Raw genomic sequence first — 20,069 nt, 5'->3', positions numbered from 1 at the left:
CTTTTAAACTTCATTCATTTGTGACAAATGAATCTCAGAGAGGAAAGAAAATAACAAAATGAAAAATAAAATAAAAAAGGTGAAAAAACGAGGATTTTGTCAGCCAGTGGCGAACCATGAAGAAGAAGAAATAAGCATATATTTCGACACGGACCTAAGCCGAGTCGTCCTCAGTGCTAAACAAAAAAAAAGAAAAGAAAAAGAAACAAACCAAAATCGAACCTTTCGAAGTTTATTTGTTAACGACAGAACAGAAACTAAATAAGAACCCGGTTAGAATCAAAGAAAAAAACGTACAAGATGATTGGGCAATAATCTTTTGTTTTGCAATTACTCTGGCTAGCCTATAAATTCCTTCATCATTTGATGTCTAAGTAGGTTCTTTCAAGTTATACTGGGTGAAAATACAAAGGGTATACATTTGTCATGTATAGCCAGTGTGGTCTAAGAATGTATTCATTTGTGAACTGTATCGCACCATCTATTAAGGGACAGACCAGTAGAACTGTGTTGGTAAATATTTTCTTCAACCTAACTGCCTTTCTACTAATTATTGAAATGGAGTGAAACACAGGAAACAGGATAACAGGGATACAAACACTTTTATATAAAAATTATAAAAAAAATCAAAAAATTTTGGCTTCATAACACAGAAGCTTTACCAACAGAAAAAGAAATAGCCTAAACAAAATAACATACTAAAAAAAAGTTAAAAAACGCTATCCAAAGAAAAAATTAAAACAATAACTATAAACAACTGTTTTCTTCATCTCTCTTGCGTTTGGGTTTTCTTATCTTTGTGTGTATGTGACAATTCGTTCAAGCTTATTTCTTTTTCTTTCAATTTCCCCTTTCTTCCTTTTCCCACTAATAAAGGCTTCCAGAAAACTGAAAAATTTGAACTTCTCATATTATTTGTTTAAAAAGACTTTTTTGTATTTATAGTTCGCTGTTCTATTATAAGTTTTACCTGTCTTAAATATTTCATTTAATCTATCTGTTTGTTTTTTGTTGTTTGTTTTTTTTGGAGGAGGGGGGCTGAAAAGTGTATTTTTTCCACAGTTTTTAAAGTTTCGTGACAGATCCAGAAGAAGAATACGCAAAAGGGGACTAGATTTCTGCATTTCATTTAACAGAGTAAGATAGTCTTTCATAGAAGCACAACGTTCCGATATATTTTTAAGTTTTCTTGGACGGGGAGGGGGGGGGGTAATAAAAGCTGTCCATGTGGGCGGGGATAAGGTGATGGCAATCATTGAGTCAAATCATAGTAACATTAGAAAAAAAATAGTAGCAACTATATATTTAATTCTCCTGGATCGTTTGGTTTTACTGACCCCCTTACCTCCAGAAAAAGTAAAACAAAAATAAATCTTTTTGTATGTTTGTATCCCTCCTCAAAACATACTATTACATAACCTTAAGAGTTTGCCCTCGGTTCACCCATATTCCACATCATATCTGCATTCGGGACAGGGAAAGGTTTTCGCCTAGGAAAATTTCAATAAATCTCTGTTAAAAGATGGGAATGGGGGTCAAGACAAAGCCGTATCCAGGGGGGAGTTAGGGGGCTTGAACCGTTCCCCCCCGAAATGTTTGTTTGACTCGTAAAAACGTGACACAAATCGGTATAAAACAAATTTTGTATGCATTTTTTGAGGTTTTTTGTGTACCCCCCCCCCCCCGAAAAAATCTTTGAGTAACTCCCCCCCCCCCGAACAAAAATCCTGGGTAAGGCCTTGGGTCAAGATATAAGGCCTAAAATGAATTGTTCGAAAGAATCGTGTAGGCTACCATTTCCATTAACCAAACCTTTCAATTCCCCTGAAATTTCGGCAGTAGCTTACATGCGGTCATAATACTTTCACAGTTATCTTATGTTAGAAATCTATTGTATAAGCATTGATGGTAATAAAAAAGAAATAATAATTTGCTTGTGACGCCATAATATCTTTATGGCGTTTTCTAATATCTTTCCGCTACTTTAATAGGTTCAAAGAACTTTGCTAACTTAGATTATTTTGCCTATTAAAGAGACAGTCCAGAATAGAATCGTCGTTGTGTCATCCACAATGGGCCTAACGCTCCAACGAATTTGCAGTAGTAGTAGCCAACACTGTCAATCTGGCTTCTCAAAGAAAAATACTGCGGAGAGAAATATAATTGATGGAGAGGCTGGCGATTCTAATCAACCAGGGACGAGATCTCTGCAAACTCACGGTAAATTTACGATACACCTGCGCAACATCATGCAGCATTTTACTCTGCACTCTGTGCACTCATCATATTTCACTCTGTAAGCTTACCTAGAGTCGAAGCAGCTCCGAATGGGTACCTGGAGAAATTCGAAGAAGCCAAAAAGAAAGGGTGTGAAAGCACAGGATGGCTGGCTCCCAACCCTCGATTGCAATTCCTGGCTGAAGGGGCCAAGAAACGGACATCAGCCCCACCGGTAAGGACTGAAGTCCAGTCATGTATTCTTTACCATTTTTAAACTAATTCTTTTTATGACCTTTCTAAACACATTGGGACCACGCCTCCATACATAAAACATCAACAGTCTGTATCTATGATGATTTTGTGAGTGAAGAGCATAGATATGCATTTTAAAAGTCTTTCTTTTTACAACAATAATATATACTTGTGAAGATATTGAAAAGACGAAAGAAAATATTTGATAAAATTTCAAACATATATTCTGAGGACATTGTCACAAGAAAAAAAAACTTAATGACACTTTTAAATAATCCGAGTTTCTAAGCGCCATCTTTTTCATTCAAAACTATTGGGCGGGAGTTTATTCAGACACCATACAACTTATTTTCATAAACATAGTCAATAACTGAATCTTGAATCAAATATTTGACACTTTCTTTTCTCCGCAGAGCTCGTCTAATTTTAGTAGAGCTTATTTCATTAGTGATCCATTCAGTTACAAGAAATATATTGTTTTTATTTTGAGTTAAAGCATCCGAATCATAAATGAATTTCTCGGGACAGGAGCCAGCACGTGATATTACAGCCATTCCATGGTGGCCAACTATGTGATCAATATCTTTATCTAGCCACAAGTTTGGTACGGCGAAGGACTCGAGGAGATCAGCACCACAAACTAGTTTTACACTTAGCTTTTCAGCTTGTTCTTCTTTAGCCAAGAATACAATCTGACTTGCCCAGGTCGGTGGTATCTCATTTGAAGAGAGTAATGAATTAAGATAGGATTCATAAAAGTTTAGAGTTGCTCTGGTTCTACTCCAACCAGGGCGAGTGACTTCCCAGTCTGATACTGATATCCAGGAAGAACTAGAAACTGAACGCTGACACATTTCAAGCCTATGCATAGCTGGGGCTAAATCTTTCTTGCCATATGCATCATGTACTGGAGATATTATGCCCCCAAGTACCGAAAATGAACCAAGCTTGTGAAGATGATCCTTGGCAAGTTCGAAGATTCTCAAGTGCGCATTAGTTGGAGGGTTAAAAGCGCCAACAGCAACAAGAGCAACATGGAGCTTTGATGACATCTCTGAAACAGAATAATGTTTTACTCTCCAAGATTATTCAGCATTTTAAGCAAAAATAAATGCCAAATCAGTTAAACAGAAACAGATCCACATACAGCAATTAGAATAGACCAAAGACGAAATTCCATCGCAGTATTTTCATAGAATGACCAGTTTTTACAATTGAGAAATTGGAAAGTAAATTTTTATAGCTTAGTGAACTGATTATAAATAATCAGAAAGTGCAGACTCACAAACATCTAATCCCAATAAATCAACTGACTACAATACCAACTGATGTGTAACAAAGCGTTTGCAAAAATATCTCGGGCCCTCGTCAGATTGCATCAGAAACTCATCAAGACAATAATAATGCAACTGATGTTGCTCAAGTGAAAACTCAAACCCTTGTCTGTCAATTGGGCCCAACAATATAGTTATGGTGTCAGAACTTCTCTAAACACAAGAAGATATTAATCATAAGGGAAGTTCAAGAAATTTCATTAGCATATTCTGTTATCTTAATTTTCCCAATCGCCCAATCGGTTTTAAATGCTCAATTAACCTCTTTACTAAAATCATTACCCCACTTTCCAATTGAACAACAGGATTCTGCTGTCATAGTCCAGCTTAAAATTATCAGAAAATCAAAAGCCATTATAATCAAAAGCCATTTTTAATACACAGTTTCTTAATTCTTGGGGTATGTTGCTGGTATCTTACATTCTTTTTACTTGTATGTTGAATTATTCCAGCTTCAAATGTGGTAAATTCTGTCCCTGGCACTTGTGCAGTTTGTTCTGTTTTACAAACTGCACAAGTGCCAAAGCCATAGGCACAAGTGCCTAATGTATATTCACAAAATTGAAAAACTAAGACCAATAGCCCATTTTCATCCACTGATCATATACACTGACAATTCTTACGATATTACACTTCAAACAAGGTGCAACACGCCTACCTATCTGCCAGAAAGTATCTCCCCTTACAAAAAAAAATTGTGTTCATGTTATCCCTGGCGGCGATTCTTGAAAGTTCTACGTTTTTTCATTTTATCAGTTTTTTTCTAAGTTGTTTCTTTTACATTCGTTTTTTTTATTTGTCCACTTTCTTCTAATTTCTCTTATAACGCTGAAGAGTGGAGGCAGTTGTCCCAAAATATTCGCTTTATTTGTCCAGTATTTTTGTCTGTCTTAAAAAAAAAACATCTTCATTCATTTCATTTTTGTAATGACATAAAATATCTTCATTGATGTCTCCTTGGAGGTAGGTAGCCTCTTACAAAAATACAAGTGAGTACTGACAGTTCACTGCAGAAAGTAGGTGGGGTTGAGAAGTGCTAGGGGCCTCTGAAAATCCATCTGCTCTATAGCCTTGGGCAAAAATAGCTTATCTTATATTTTTGAAGCAAACTGAACGTCCAATAAAGAGCAATACGCCACAGAGCACCTTCATTCTCATTTAACTATTGGCCCAGAGTACTTGTCTAATAAATTTCAAGCTGGCCAAAATATCTTCAACCCAAACAGCCAGGAATGGGAGGAGGTCAGGGGGGGGGTCTAAAGGCCCATTTTGACCCTCTAATCATAGAGATAAGAAATTTTGCTCTGAAAGGGGGAAGTGTCTTTTAGGAGCCACTGCTCCATTTTGTCCCTGACACCACACACATTGAAAATTCTTGCATGATGCCTTTTTAAAAGAGGCGGGAGTTTAGTCACCAGGAGAGGGAGATTAGTCACCTTCATTTCTTCAAACCTATAAACCCAAAAATTGTGGTGTTCTAATCCAAAAAGGTACAATATGCCTGCCTTTCCCCCAGAAAATTGGGATGAGAGGGGCCGAGTTGGTATTAGAAGGACCACTGGCCAAATTTTTGCCTTCAGTTGATTGTTGCAACACATTAAGTTTTAGCTCGTTTTTAAGCAATCACTATCCATGTTTTTCCAGTGTGCACCACAGCATAGAAGCTGCCAGCTCTTTGAAATTTTCAAAAAAGTGTATCTCATTGCAAATTAAAAAAAAAAAAAATCTGATAAAATAGATATTCATCAGAGTATCTCCCTCTTGATACTCGATGCTCTTCAAAGAGAGTATACTCGCATTAAAAAGGAAGTTGCATCTCTCTTACTTTTAAAAATGATTTTCTTATCATGAGCCAACTTTCTAGCATCATTATCAAGAAAGGAGCAATCGGAAATCCTAACTTCTCTAGCATGCAGGGAGCTATTAGAGTGTAAGAATTACTGTATATACTACACATTGACCTTATTCCCAAACATGGAAGATAAAAAAAAACTCTACATAATCACAAAACAGAAATTACTTGTAAAAGAGATGGTAGCACTATCAGACACATGGATAAATGTTCCTTTTTTGGGGCTCCAAATTTAAATAAAAGTACAAATAGAAATAAAATCCTTTTAATAGACAGTGATGATGATAAAGGCAGTGTAATCTCCAAATTTGTTCCAGGTATTATCCTAAGCAATAATTTGGCAATGAGGCTAGGGAACTGTAACAAATCTTACACGATTGTAAACCAAAATTCAAATTGAAACTGCCAACTGCTTGACTACTTTCCACTTAAAAATATGACTTGAAGAAACAAAACCTTGACAGACCACCTTCAGATTGTTTTCTCTGTGTTAGACTATGAAACTCCACTTCAACTGACACACTGTGGCTCTGGGTCAAGAAAAAGCAATATCTATTGTTTTCAGCCCTGGACAAGAATTGCATATTGTGCAGCTTTTCAATGTTTAACATCATATTTATCAATCTGACCAGATGTCCATATTTTCTGTAGAAACCACTATTCTGTCAAAAACTGAAATACGCGGCAGAAGGAAAAAGACAGTGTCAAAATTGAGCTCCTGCAACACAATCACAACAAACAATAACACCAAATTCAAAACAAATTACCACAAAAATGATACAAATTACCAAAGTTTACCAAACAAATTACCCCAAAAGCTACTGCCCTTCACATCCTCCAAAAAAACGGACTTGCTAGAGTATAATTTGTCCTAAATGAAAACTAGTTAGATTGCTTAAAATAAAGTAGCGCTCATGCATTCATTCAGTGAACATCTATTGTTTTCTGAGATAATTATCTGTTGAAAAAAAAACGGTTTTTGGCTATATTGACTGCGTGTTTGAACTGTTTTATTTGGATTGGATTATTTCATTCGGATATTTAGAAGGCGTTTATTGGAAAGTGGAAGGAATTAAAAAGCCCCCCTTGCAGGTAAGTCTTTCTTTAGCGAGTTTACATTGAGATTTGACTACTTTTAGACTTACAATGGCTGAAAGTGAAAAAACTATTTTGAATCCGTTATTTAAATTGTGTTGCGAGAGCACTTACAGATGGAATAAAATTGGACTGTGTCGTAAAAGCGTGTGTTGCTTTTTATACACATGAAGACGTTATAAAGGTAAAGCGAATCCTTCATACTAACCTGAATATTACGAATCATCTTGTGACCCACTCTAAAGATGAATACAATATCATTAAAATGTGCAAACTTTTAGCAGCAGCCGCAGAAAACAATGTCAGCATGCCAAAATTTGTTATCTTTAACCCCTGCTCGGATCCGGTCATCGGCGACGCGGTGAATACAACAGTTATTGCCAAAGTAAATTAATTTTCTCGGAAGCTTGAAAGTTTTTTAGCTACCCAGTCTGCTCCAGCTGTCAGTAATTTCACAAGCATTGGTAGTGCACATTAAACATCCACACCCAAAGATCCTTCCTATTCTGTTGTCTTGAAACCCCCCCCCCCCCCCAAGGAACTCAGTTGCCCAAAGGACCGGAAAGCTTTCATGGGCAGTTTCTGTGAAAATGCAAATGACATAAGCAAACTTCGCAAATCTGCTAACAAATGGAAACTTGTGGTCAGGTCGAAAGCTGCAGCAGCAAAAATTGTTGAGAAAGCGAAATCTTCCAAGCCCGACCTCAAAATTACTGTTCGAGAACCCCTGCACATAGCTGTACTTCGAAATGTCCCTGAGGATATGAACCGTGAAGGACTAAAAGATCTAATCCCGAATAGTACGAAGACTGAACAATGCGGGAAATCCCGTTCTTTCAAAGTGCATTTTGACATTATCAGTGAGCTCCAACAATTTCTGAGTGTTTCGGTGATTATCGGCTACGAGCGTCTACCTACTGATCCGTTTAAGTTTTTTCCAAGACGGTGGTATAACTGTCACAAAATCAGTCATCTCGTTTCCCAGTGTACGGCTGAACCTTTGTGCTCTAGATGTGGCTCAAATGAACATCGTTCTACGCGACATGAACCATGCAGAAAGTCGACATTCTGTGTTGTTTGAAAAATCGGTAGTTACACGTGTTACAGTGTAAAATGTCCTTCAAACAGTAAACCACTGAAGAATTGGCATCTGAAGCTTCTGCAGTTAAATGTGTATCGTGGAACATTAATGGCTCGTTCGCGAATAAAATTCCGATTTTAAATGAGATAATTGAGCAAAATGAAGTTGTCTATTCACAAGAACATTTCGTCACAAGCCGCAGTAAAATTATTCTTAGTTTTAACACTTCAGTTTCGGTTTATAAAGTTTCAGCGAAGCAGCTAAGTGGAAAAGGGCGACCTCCGGTGGTATTGCCACTTTCGTTTGCTCGACTCTAAGATCTAGTGTTTTCGAAGACAATGATAACTTTCTAGCGGTTCATGTTGAGGGCTGTGTTTTTATTAACGTATATTTGCCAACAAATTACCCTGATGAGCGTTCGGAGCGTGCTTTCACTTTTTCTAGTGGTAAACTCAGCCGTGTATTAACCGTATTAGATCCTTAAGCCTTCAATGCTTATTAGTTGGTGACTTCAATTGTGATTTGACTGAACCGCTCTTATCTAGGTCTTTACGTTCTACGCTGTTGCTTAGTATTCTTGGAGACCAGTTTGATCTTAAGTGAAAAGATTTAAATTTTACTCGCGTACTCACCTCAATATTTATATCAGATCTCGATCATGTCGTAGCGTCTGCAAATCTCAGAATCTCGCCTGTCAAGGTTGTGCTAGATTTTCAGCAATCTGATCACTTACCAATAAAGTTCAAAGCCGAGATTCCTTGACATAGCTCCGATACACAAACGCAAACAACTTCGAAAACACCTCCTAGGTCTCGCCGTGATTGGCGTAAAATTAACCTTGTTTTATTTCAAGAAGAAGCCGCCAGAGTCCTTAGTAAGATCCGTGTCCCTTTCCATCTTGTCTCCAAATTGACTGCTCTTTCAAAGGAGGAAACACAAACATAAACCGACATATATTGCGCAGAAATTGACCACGCCCTTCGCTGTGCTAAAAAAGTTACCATCCCTCTAAGCAGACGCCGTCATCCTACCCTTCTTGGCTGGCCCGAATATCCAGAGTTAGTTGATACCCCTTCTAAGTCTAAATTCTGGCTTCAACTTTGGATTTCTTGTGGACGACCACGACCCCACTCGAGGTAGTCAATTCAATTTGCCTGTTCACAAAAATAAAATTCGCGAAAGAGCTAAAAGCTCCCAGAAAAAAGATGATTAATACTGAATCTGCAAGGGCTCAAAAAGAATCCTTCTCTCCTTTGGCATTTTCTGTCCTCTAAAAGTGATTAGTCTTTGTCCGCATCTGCTATCCCTGATTCTGAATGGTATGCGTAGTATCAGTCAGAACTTTTTTCCCCTGAACCAGCCCTCAACGAAAGATACGAAGCTGCGTTGGACGACGTCTTAGCTAGTTGTCGTCAGGGTGATTAATGTTGTAACAGAGAGAGCTGAACAATCTTTTGGGATTGGTGAAATTAGCGCACTCCGTTTAAACAGTGGTGGGCCCGCTCTCATTAGTCACATAAATCTCCTGATGCAGATTATCCTCATTCGGGGTATTGTCCCAACCACTTCTCAATTGGGGATCTTACGCGAGTTCCTAAAAAAGGAAAAACTACCATGCAATGCTCCTCTTTCCATCCAATCACGATTGCTACTTCTCTTTGCAAGTTATTTGAACTTTTATTCGTAGATGAGTTTGAGAAAGTGTATTGCAGTCCTCTAAGGCAATTCGGTTTCCAATCCGGTATTGGTTGTGCTGAAGCTCTCCATGTCGTTGCAAATGCACTCCTAGATGAACACAAATCAGGAGAAAGCCTAGCGATCGGTGGCTTAGACCTGCGGAGTGTTTGATTCATTCAGTCATGCGCTTATGTTGCTAAACTCAGCTAAAAGAGGAGTGAACTCAAATATCATTCGGGCTTTCCATGATCTTTACTCTCACCATCGCGTGCGACTCAAGCTCCCGTCCCGATAAAAGCCTTCCGCCAGCACCACGGTCAGCTTTGATACCAGTCCGTAAAGGTGCCCGTCAGGGGGCATTTTTATCCCCCAATTCCTTTAAAAACTACATTATTGAGCCTCAAGATAGCTGTCCTTCATCATGCATTTTCAGTTCCATTGACATCTCCCTGGTATGCTATGCCGATGACACGCTGGGCCTGAGCCGGATGCTTAACCGCCTTTCAGAAATATTCTCATGTCTGCAGTCCTATTACGAGAAAGTCGGTCTGAAATTTAACTCCCAAAAGTCGGAAGTCTTGTTTTACAATTGGAAGAATGCCGCTCCTACTAATATCATACTAGGTGATTGCTCAGTAAAACCAGTTGATAAAATAGTATATCTGGGGCCGCCAATAGGAACCTCATTGCAGCATACCCGCTCCCTCCTATTCTCACATTTTGAATGGCACATTTCCAGCTCCTATGCCTTGATTGTTAAATACACTCTGAGATTTAACCTTCCACTACTGGCAAGTATTTACAACGCTACCGCTCTGCCACATATATTATATTTGATCCCTCTCTGGAAACTCTTGGCAAACTGTGAAAAGTCAAAAACCGCTCTTTGTTTTTCCGTTTTGCCAAGTACCTACTAAAATTGCCACCATGGAAAAAAATAGTTTTCTTATTCGGTGCTATAAACCTAGCCGACTCAAATCTAGCTGTTGAGAAATTTATTAGCCGGCAAAAAATAAAACCGGTAATTTTAAAGCATAAGTGGGCAAGTTTGCTTGTTTAATTATTCCACTTGTTTCCCATTTTCTTTTTTGCCTCTCTTTTCTTTTTTTTCCTTCCTGACATTGTTGTTTTTTGCTGTTATTTTTGAAGAAGTTGTTGTTTTTGTTGTTATTTTTTAGTATGTTTTTTTTCTGTTTCCTCTTTTCATATTATTCTATATACTCTGTCATTGTAGTCTACATTTATTGTATACGATGGGTTTTCAATATATTATTATTATTATTTCAAATAAACTTGAAATATAATTTTCAGTTAGCCAATACTTTTTACTGTAAATTTGACAGGAATAAATTTTAAAAGATAAAAGCAGTTACAAAAACAAGGCATTTTCACAACAAAAAGCAAATTCATTGTTAAGAATGTTTTATGTCAAGAAATTTTATCGCAATTAAGTGTCAAACTGCCACTCAGGATCAGTTTAGGCTTCAAACTGGAAACATCTCTGTATCATTTGTGATAATGATATTTGATTGTTTACTTCTGCATTTGTAGAGGTATAACCGAATTTTTTATTATATTCCTCTGATGGATCATATCCCTGTTATCTTTCAGCAGTCAAATTTAGAAACTTTAATTGATACAAACATTTAATTTTTCTCTTTTGTTTTTGTCTGAAATCTAACCCTGGCTGGTTAGAATAGATTCAAAGCTAAGATAGAGACAGCGTGATCGTTTGACATCATGAGTTACCCTGAAGATGAAATTTCTTCTGATGACCGATTGGATTACCAGAAATGGACAATATTGCCAATTTATTAGCCAGCCTTAAAGAGGCTTTAGGGAAAATGATAAAAATGCCTGGTGGAAAAATGAACACCATTCAAATCTGTGACCGCCTACAATTGTGTCACTCAATCAGTGAAGAAAATGTTAGTTTTCTAAGGTGAGAAAATTAATATTTGAAAAGATTCAAATATTCCATATTTTAAGGGAATATATTTATTTTAAGGAATATAATTTATATTCCCTCTAAAATATTCCTTATTTTAGAGTCCACTAAGAAAGCCCATAATGCTGAAAATATGGCTTGGTCCAAATCACGACAAAAAATGAACTCTGTAATGCACAACATCACAAAAGTTGTTTGGGAGGATTCAGAAAACAATTTCTGCTAAAAATGTGTTGTCAGGCCAAAACAGTAAAATAACCCTGGAAATGGAATCCAAGCAAGTCCTCGAAACTGCAAGATTGGTCTTTTCCAGTGAAAGATATAGAAGAGCTTTTGTCCCTTACATAGTTGACATTTTCAATCGGTTATTCTCCGTAGCCCCCCCCCCTCACTCACTTTTTACCTCATGATTTTAATTTTAATGTCCATTTCGCAAATTTGGAGGTTTTTATTTATTTTTTTTTAGTCACTTACTAACTTATATTTTTGTTTTATTTTTTATCCCCTTGTTAATTTTGCTAGTTTTCATTTTTTTTTTACATTTTTGCTGACTTGACATTGACCTTTTAATTTTATGAGTTTAATTTGTTTTTAACATTTTTCCATATTTGAGATTGACCCTTTTATAATTTTCAGTTGTTTGTTTGTTTTTTTTTGTTGTTTTTTTTTCATTTTATTTGACAATAAGGTGCGAATTCGGCAATTGTGGGCTTGTGATAGCCGTTTTTCAGCAATAAATCGTATCTTATCTAAATCCAAGACCACAAAATATACTCCTAAAGAACTAAAAAAAGATTACCCCAAATGACTTTTTGGGGTAAAAAAAAAGCCTGATCTTGCCAAAGCCAACAATTACGTTAAGCATATTATAGTATCAAACTGAACAATTTCAGATTTTATCAAAAATGGCGAAATGTTGAATATAGTTACCGTTTTTAAGAAAGGCAGTCTCACAGTATAATATTAGAAATTAGTCCAAAGGCTTGGTCTCAAATTTTAAATCAATGTGGTATCAAAATAGGCTTTTTGATGACCCATTGAGAGGACTATTAACTTGACTTGCTGTACAAAGTGTTGCATGTATGGCCATACAACATCCAGGTGTCCAGGATCTCAAGCTTGTTCCTGGTGTATGGGAAACTATATTTATGATAATTGCCCCAAGCTAAGGCTTCCAGCCGTCCATCTTGTATATCTTGTTATAAAAAGAATTTTAAATGCATACCTCCTTTGAACTATTTAAATGCCCTGTCGCCCATCAAATTAGAAAGAAGCTATCTAAAAATATATTCTTCTCGTAAGTTATGGCTAATATTCATGTCTCTACCTCTTTAAAATTCCTCCAAATTTCTTTTCCAACATCTTCACAGTTACAGAAAGTTTTAGTAGAATTAAATCCAGACATTGTTTTACTTCAAGAGCCGTATATTAGCAAGTTCAGAAAAATTTATGGCGTCACAGATCAGTTTAGATCTTTCTCCAAGTTTGATGAAGAAACAACTTCTACAATGCAGCAGTACTTGTAAAAAAGTCACTCAGAAGTGATTTACATTACTAACAGTCAACAAATGAATTTGTTATCGTCTCAGTCTATTTAAAAAACCGGCATCTAACAGTAGCTTCATTTTATTGCCACCCTTCTCAAAATTCCTTAAACAATCATCTGTCTAATATAGACTGCTTAAAAATTTACCCAGGCTGTGTCATCAGTGGTGACTTTAGTGGAAAGAGCCCGCTTTGGCTATCTAATGCTCCTACTGACCCAAAGGTAAAAAACTGGAGGACTTTATCTCAAGGAGCTCTTTAATAGTATTAAATGACATGGATTCACCCTCTTGTGATGGATTGTACTCCAGTCCTGATATGACTCTATCAAGTGTAAGTCTTATCAGATATCTGGAAAATTGGCATACAGTTGAGGATTATCAGACCATAAGTACATTACCTTTAAATTGTTGTTTAGTCCTAGTGAACATGTCCCTATTGCTGATTCAGTTTTAACTTTAACAAAACCAACTTGAGTGCTTTCAGTTCTATTTTGTTGGATGGCATTGATGATATTTATGCTATGACACTGTCATCTCAGCCAGAAATAGACCAAGCTATAAAATGTATGATAAATTTAATCCTTAAAGCTATGTCTGAATCTACCCCTGTTTACTCTGCCAATACTAGCTCTGATCCCTGGCACACAATACATAAGATATGCCAGTCCAATAATGGTGTTGAACGGCCGAGCTGCATTAAAAAAGATGACAGAACATACACAACCTCAGTGAATGAAGCAGGAGAAGAACTTTTCTCTAAACCCTCACAACAATAAACCCTGTGATAGGGATTATCATCGTAATCTTAGACAAGAAGTTTCAATCATATTAAATAACAGTGAAAACGGTGTAAATGAAATTAGTCTAGACGAACTACAAGACACTATAAGGAATACAAGCTCAATGAAAGCAGCTGGCCCAGACAGAATACTAAACTCAATTTTGAAAAAAATATCAATGTGTTATCACCTATTATTTTGAAAATTATTAATACTTGTCTGAAGCTGTCATATTTCCCCAAGGACTGGAAAGTTGCAAATATTCTTGTCATTAGTAATATATATATATATATATATATATATATATATATATATATATATATATATATATATATATATATATATATATATATATATATATATATATATATATATATATATATATATATATATATATATATAAAATTAAAATAAAGACGTTTCTGTTTCTTCCTATAGACCTTTTTCTTCCTATTAGCTTTTTGTCTAATGTTGGAAAAAATTTTGAAAGATTAATTTTGAACAAAATTGATTCCTTTTGTTACACTAACTATTGGATCTCTGATTAACAATTTGGCAGAATAAATCAACAATAGATGCATTAGCTAATAGATTATCAATTGTGGAAAATAATAAAAAACAAAATTTTTTTACATTATGATTGTTTTTTTATAATAAAAAGGTGTGTTTGATAATACTTGGCATGCTGGTATTACAAAAGAGTTTATTGATGATAAATGTCCTGCTGGTATTTAAAACTAATTCATAGTTACTTCAGGGATGGATTTGTCTGCTTTGAAGATTTTTCTCTCAAATTAGAAAAATCCCCCCCCCCCTGAGGCGGCATATTGTCTCCAAACCTTTGAAGCGGGTTCGAAGGTTTCAAGTATGGAAAGACTGGCAACAATTGTTTTCTAAAGATTCACTGATTAGGCTTCAAATAATAAATTTTACCTTTGGTATGAATAAAACCAAAGCTATATTATTCAACTCCAAAAATAATTCCCCTTCTATTAAGCCATGGTTTTGTGGCAATATTATTAAAATTCAGGATAATGTCAAATACTTGGGGGTTATTTTAGATAGGAAATTACTATGGTCTCCTTATATCACTTACAGAGTGAACTCAGCTCAATAATATTCCAGCCACCTTCTTAGTATTGCCAGATCAAATTGGGGTCTAAAACCGTCTGCCCTAAGATTGCTCTATAAAAGTGTTATTCAAAGTACTTTTCTGTATGCTGCTCCTAGATGGATTGCTGCAATCAGGAAAACACATATAAGGAAAGCCCTACTTTCATCTCAAAGGACTTCCTTGATTTTGATTTCTAAATCTTTTGGAACTGCTTCAAGTAAGGTCATAGCTGCCATTTCTGGTGTACTTCCAATTGATTAATGGGCTATTGAAATATCTTTGTTATGTTATTTTAATAAAAATCGTCCTAATGTCTGGCCAAATTCCCCCCCCCTGTATTTCCATTATTTTGCCATTCTGCTGATCACAGTGACTTTACTGATGAACTAGCTGCTCCATTTTTGGGCAAAGATACTATAATACAAAAGAATACCATTCCCTCTCTTCCTGTCCCTGTACTGTTTTGACCAATGCAATATATCCTAATTGGTTTGAGAATTTCATTGGTAGCTGGATGATGAAATTTTTTGTAACAAGGATGATCTTTTGCCTCTTAAAAATTTTAGCCCGTCTACTTACTTAATCCAATTTATAACAGGACACAGCCACCTAAATTATTTCCTACACAGAATTGGGAAAAGTAACACTCCACTCTGCTCGTGTGGTGGTGTTAAAAATTGTTATCATGTCCTCTTTGAATATATTAATTATTCTTTTCTTGCTCACTTTTGATAAGTTATTTAAATGAGTTGTTAATCTTCTTTCCTTTTGATTTGTATTTGCTTAGTGTTTGTAAACTTACTCAGTCTCTAGTGATTCAATTTCTCATTGATACAGTCCTGGAAGTGTCACAATCTACTCTTAAAAGCCATTTCATTTTGTGACTTTTATTTTCTATAACTTAGACCAAACATAAGAAACAGTAGCAGATGTTCCTCCTAAACATAAACAGTTTTCTCACTGATATAGAAATCAGGGGCTTTCCTTTGTTCCTTTCTCAGGTGTGATATTAGAATATTGTCCCTTGGGAAGAAAATTAATCTCAAAACTAAAGGAGATACAGTTTGTTTGTTTTTTTGTCACAGCTTCTTATAGTCTTTGCTCCTTGAAGATGCAATGAATGTGACAAAAATTGGACCTATAGCTCCTCCAGCATTATTAGGAAGGCCAAAGCTAATTTTGCTTTACTGAAAACTAGAGAAGAATGTTTTTTTAAGGAATAATATTAAAAAAAACTATTGATAAAAATGTACTATATATTAGACTAAAAAATAAATTGACTCGTAACAAATATATTGACATTAAGTTTTAGCAGTATATAATTTAGTAATACTACACTGAAAACAGAAAAACCACAAAAATTTCCTTTTTTCTATTAAGTGCACATGAGACCCTTCTGTTTTGGGAGATTAGAGAGGGACAACATCTCCCTGATGTTCATTCTAAGTTTGGCTTTGCTGTTCATTTTAATTGTGTTGTAGAACCTAGATTTTGGTTTTATCCCATATTTTTTATTTATCAAGTCAAATTCAGTTTCTTGCAAGAGTTCAACATCCTACAGAAAGTGTGGACCTCTGGATGGATTATTAAAACTTGCTTTCTTCAGAAACAATAGTCTACATGTTTGTGTGAATTTGTATACCTTTTTATGAGTAACATAGTTGGTATTCTCTTCTATCAATCCAGAAGCTTGATTCAATAATGTTTAACTGCTAGTTCTAATAATTTGAAAGCACCATTTGTAAATAAAAAAAAATGTCTAGGGTTTTTCTTGACTCTTTGTTTTGAATGAATTGTCAAGTCGAGCATGCAGTGAGGACAACCAATCAAACTTTGAATATCATGGAGTTTCTGGTAGGCAAAGTATGGGGTGCAGATAGAAAACTCTGAATTTATTCTGTATTGCAGATGTTAGATAAAGAATAAAATATGCATTCCCAATCCTGACAGGAATATCTAGACTTGTTAATGTAGTTTCAGAATATTTTAGAATATTTTTAGAATATTTTTAGAATATTTTAGAATATTTTATATAGTTTTAGAATATTTGTAACTTCAATAGCAAGTGCCAGTCCATAAAAATTTTTAACCTAATATGGGCTAGCTTGTATATGTATCTCTGAAAGTTTCATTCATCTAGCCTAGCCAAAATACTTCAAAATAGCATGGGCATAACAATTATACAATAAATAAGATTTTTCTAGGTACTTATGTGTTATATAATACACACTCAAGGACTTGTATTGTGAACATGAGACAATACCTATTTTTCATGGTGTTTATACCAGACAATTAGCTTTGGCTTGGTGGGAAAGTAATTGAAAGCTATATTTTAATTAAATATTTAGTCTGTATTAGGTTATGTATTTAATTTAATGCACTCTGGGCACTTCCATATCTTTTTTTTTGCAGTTTTTATAATTTTATTAGACCTACTAAAGTATTGTATTTTCATCATATTTTGTTTTATTTCATTAGCATTCCCCAAACTTCACTTCTCAAGTGTGTATTATATGACATATAAGTACCATTTTCTAAAGGTATTGATTCTAGTTTAGTGGTTGATCTTGGTAAAATTTCTAGTTTATGGGCTTCTTGTAATACTGGAAATAGGCTACCATAGTTGAGTTGAGTGAATGACAGTTTTAGGAATGAATTCAGCACCAAAAACATATAATATAATATACTATTACTAACATATAATATATTATTGCTGAGCTAGTATGTCAGCTCTTTTCTTATTTCAAGGGGTCAGAATGCTGTACACACGAAAAGCCTATGCCTGTCTGAATTTTGACCAAACTGTTTTACCTAAATTCTGAGTTTTAAATCTCTATTTCATTGACTTATGTTTTTAAAAAATGTGAATCTTGCTATTTCAGTAGAAGTTTAAGCCATATCAAGGATCTATCCTAGATTTAAGAAATTATTTTACTGATTTTTAAACCCTTGTAAACTAGGATTAAGCAAAGGTATGAGTATCAAAACACTTTTCTCGTACTTTATTTGAGCAGAAGATCTATTTTGCAAGGTTTTACTTTTATAACATAAATTGTTAAAGGTCATCAAAGGTCAGCACCCTCTAGAGGGAAAAGGAGTGGAGGTAGATGCTTTGAAATGTCTTACTAGGAGATCATTAAGGGGATCAGGCTCTGGGTGAACTCCAAAAAGTTTTGAAAGTTTGTATCACCTAAATCAATGCCTTTCCAATATAAAAAAAAAACCTAAACTAAAATTTTATAAATGACCTCCTCAGAAGGAAACACTACAATAAAATTCTGAAAAACAGAAAACTAGGCCTAGGCTACATTTAAAATTCCTAAAATAACCTATAAACATATATTATTCCTAAAAGCACTTCAGTTTACTTTATCTCCCTCTCTAGTGGTCAAATATAGTATTTTTTTGTTATTCATATTGTTGACTTACAAATATAAAGTAAACATACCACTTGATGCCTTTTTTATTCTCTTTCCAAATATAATAATCATTTTTGTTGGAAATGAATTTCACCCCCACCTATATATATACCAATTCAGGGTACATATTTGTACATTAGGGGGTTGTGGTAAATTTTATTTCTGATGGAAATGAAAGGTAATTTTAATCTTTCCACCTGCCCCTAATGTGCAAATATATGCCCTGAACTGGTATATATAGGGGTGGGGGTAAAATTTGCTTCCAATAAAAATAATTAGCCTATTACATTTGGAAAAAGCATAAAAAAAGGCATCAAGTGGTATATTTACTTTATTTGTAAGTCAATAATATGAATAACAAAAAAATTTCCCAAAAATATAGCCCAAATTGTACATTCTCCATGAATTTTCTTGTTAGGCCTACTTGATGCTGCTTGTCTGCCATTGAACTAAGCTAGGCTAGTTTGAAGAGTCAGGAATGGAAAATTCATGGAGAGCATATAATGTATGCTATATAGTGGACTAATAGGGAGGGGGAGTCTAAGTGAACCGCTATTACGAATGATATTGTCGAAGTAAGTATTTCAAGGTTTTATAGTCTAAACTAGTTTTCAGAATTTCTTGTGTTTCCTTTTGGGGGATCAATCCCTAAACTAGTGCCAAAGTATTTACAAAGTGTTGTTTTGGTAAGTAAGATATCCCAATAAAATATTTAACGCAGCTAAACCTCACGTGATTCAACTACAGGTGAATTTTCGTCTTCAGGAAACTTGTGATGAGAGGCAGGTTACTTGGATTTAATTTTTATGCCTTTATTAGTGCAAATTATTGATAGATGACGCTTAAAACAAATAGCTATTCAAACTCAGTAAAAAGTAAAGAATACGGCATTAAACTTTACAGTCCCTAACTCCGGTGCTGATCTCTGATTCATGGCCTTTCAGCTAGAAAGTATAATGGGGGGACTGGGGACTAGTCATCCTGTACTTTCACACACCGTCTCTGTCCACCTTCCCGAGATTTCTCCAGGTACCCATTTAGAGCTGGGTCGACTCTGGCTGAGCTTACGGAATCACGCCACTGTCCCCCACCCCGAATCACGCCACTGGCCGCGTTCCAAACCGAATAACCAGCGACGCTAAGATTCGAACCCCTGTTCTCCGGGAGAAAGTATTTCAGGTTTACCGCGCCAATCACTTGGCAAGGACGGCTCCAAGATAGAACATTTAGTTAGAAAATGTTCGTGTTGTTGACAGTGTGTTTACTTTTCAAGTAAACTATGAGTCATTCGTTAAGTATATTTTAACCACAAGGGTTGATATAATTAGATAGAAATGAACCCTTGTAATCTGGTACCCTTTGGATAAAACTTCAATCTCTAACTTCTTGAGAGAAATTCAGCACGACGTTGAAACTCCAAATTTAGATAATGGGCTATTTTTAACACACCAAGTTAGAAGTCAGGGATTCAGAGATATTTCGATTATATTTTTTTTTTCAAAGAAGAAACTAATTACCAGCTAGAATTTTTTAAATCAGACATGACAGTTATTTAAGCAGATTATTAAATACTGCACAGCAGATTCCCTTGAAGAGTTTACCCAATGAACAGGAAAGAAAAACCAACCAGATTGTAACGCCTGTACGGGGAAGCAGGGGCGTCTCGAGATGGGGAGGGGCACACCGCCCCTCCAACGGTTTTGGCATTCGGTAAAATTTTCACCGAAGGCGAAAATTTGTAAAATTGCCCA

The 20,069-nt window shown here is 35.5% G+C and overlaps 2 protein-coding genes across 5 annotated transcripts in view; both read right to left on the bottom strand.

Annotated features, from left to right (window-relative positions):
* Bet1 (blocked early in transport 1) overlaps window positions 1-19,138 on the bottom strand; it is a 44,054-nt gene extending 24,916 nt beyond the window's left edge. The window contains exon 1 of one of the 4 annotated variants that reach the window (XM_089100700.1): window positions 19,051-19,138. The gene's annotated coding sequence lies outside the window, so the exon portion shown is untranslated. Of the gene's footprint in view, window positions 1-2,306; window positions 2,431-13,404; window positions 13,427-18,990 lie in introns of those variants that run through there. The other 3 variants (XM_089100698.1, XM_089100699.1, XM_089100697.1) reach the window with 3 other exon arrangements.
* Nmnat (nicotinamide mononucleotide adenylyltransferase) lies at window positions 2,795-19,118 on the bottom strand. The gene is made up of 2 exons (XM_089100696.1): window positions 19,046-19,118; window positions 2,795-3,526 (listed from the first exon to the last, which is right to left on the bottom strand). The coding sequence occupies exon 2, from the start codon at window positions 3,522-3,524 to the stop codon at window positions 2,802-2,804; it is 723 nt and encodes a 240-aa protein (XP_088956822.1). The 5' UTR covers window positions 3,525-3,526; window positions 19,046-19,118; the 3' UTR covers window positions 2,795-2,801.
* Window positions 19,139-20,069: the final 931 nt, after the last annotated feature.

Source organism: Artemia sp. Qi Xiang Cuo, chromosome 14 (assembly GCF_049724085.1).
Source record: "Artemia sp. Qi Xiang Cuo chromosome 14, ASM4972408v1, whole genome shotgun sequence".
Classification (NCBI taxonomy): domain Eukaryota; kingdom Metazoa; phylum Arthropoda; class Branchiopoda; order Anostraca; family Artemiidae; genus Artemia; species Artemia sp. Qi Xiang Cuo.
Note: the sequence above shows the minus strand (reverse complement) of the source record. Positions and strands in the feature narration are given on the sequence as shown.

Excerpts from the sequence above, each read along its gene's own strand:
- Nmnat (XM_089100696.1), bottom strand. The coding sequence starts at position 3,524 with ATGTCATCAAAGCTCCATGTTGCTCTTGTTGCTGTTGGCGCTTTTAAC.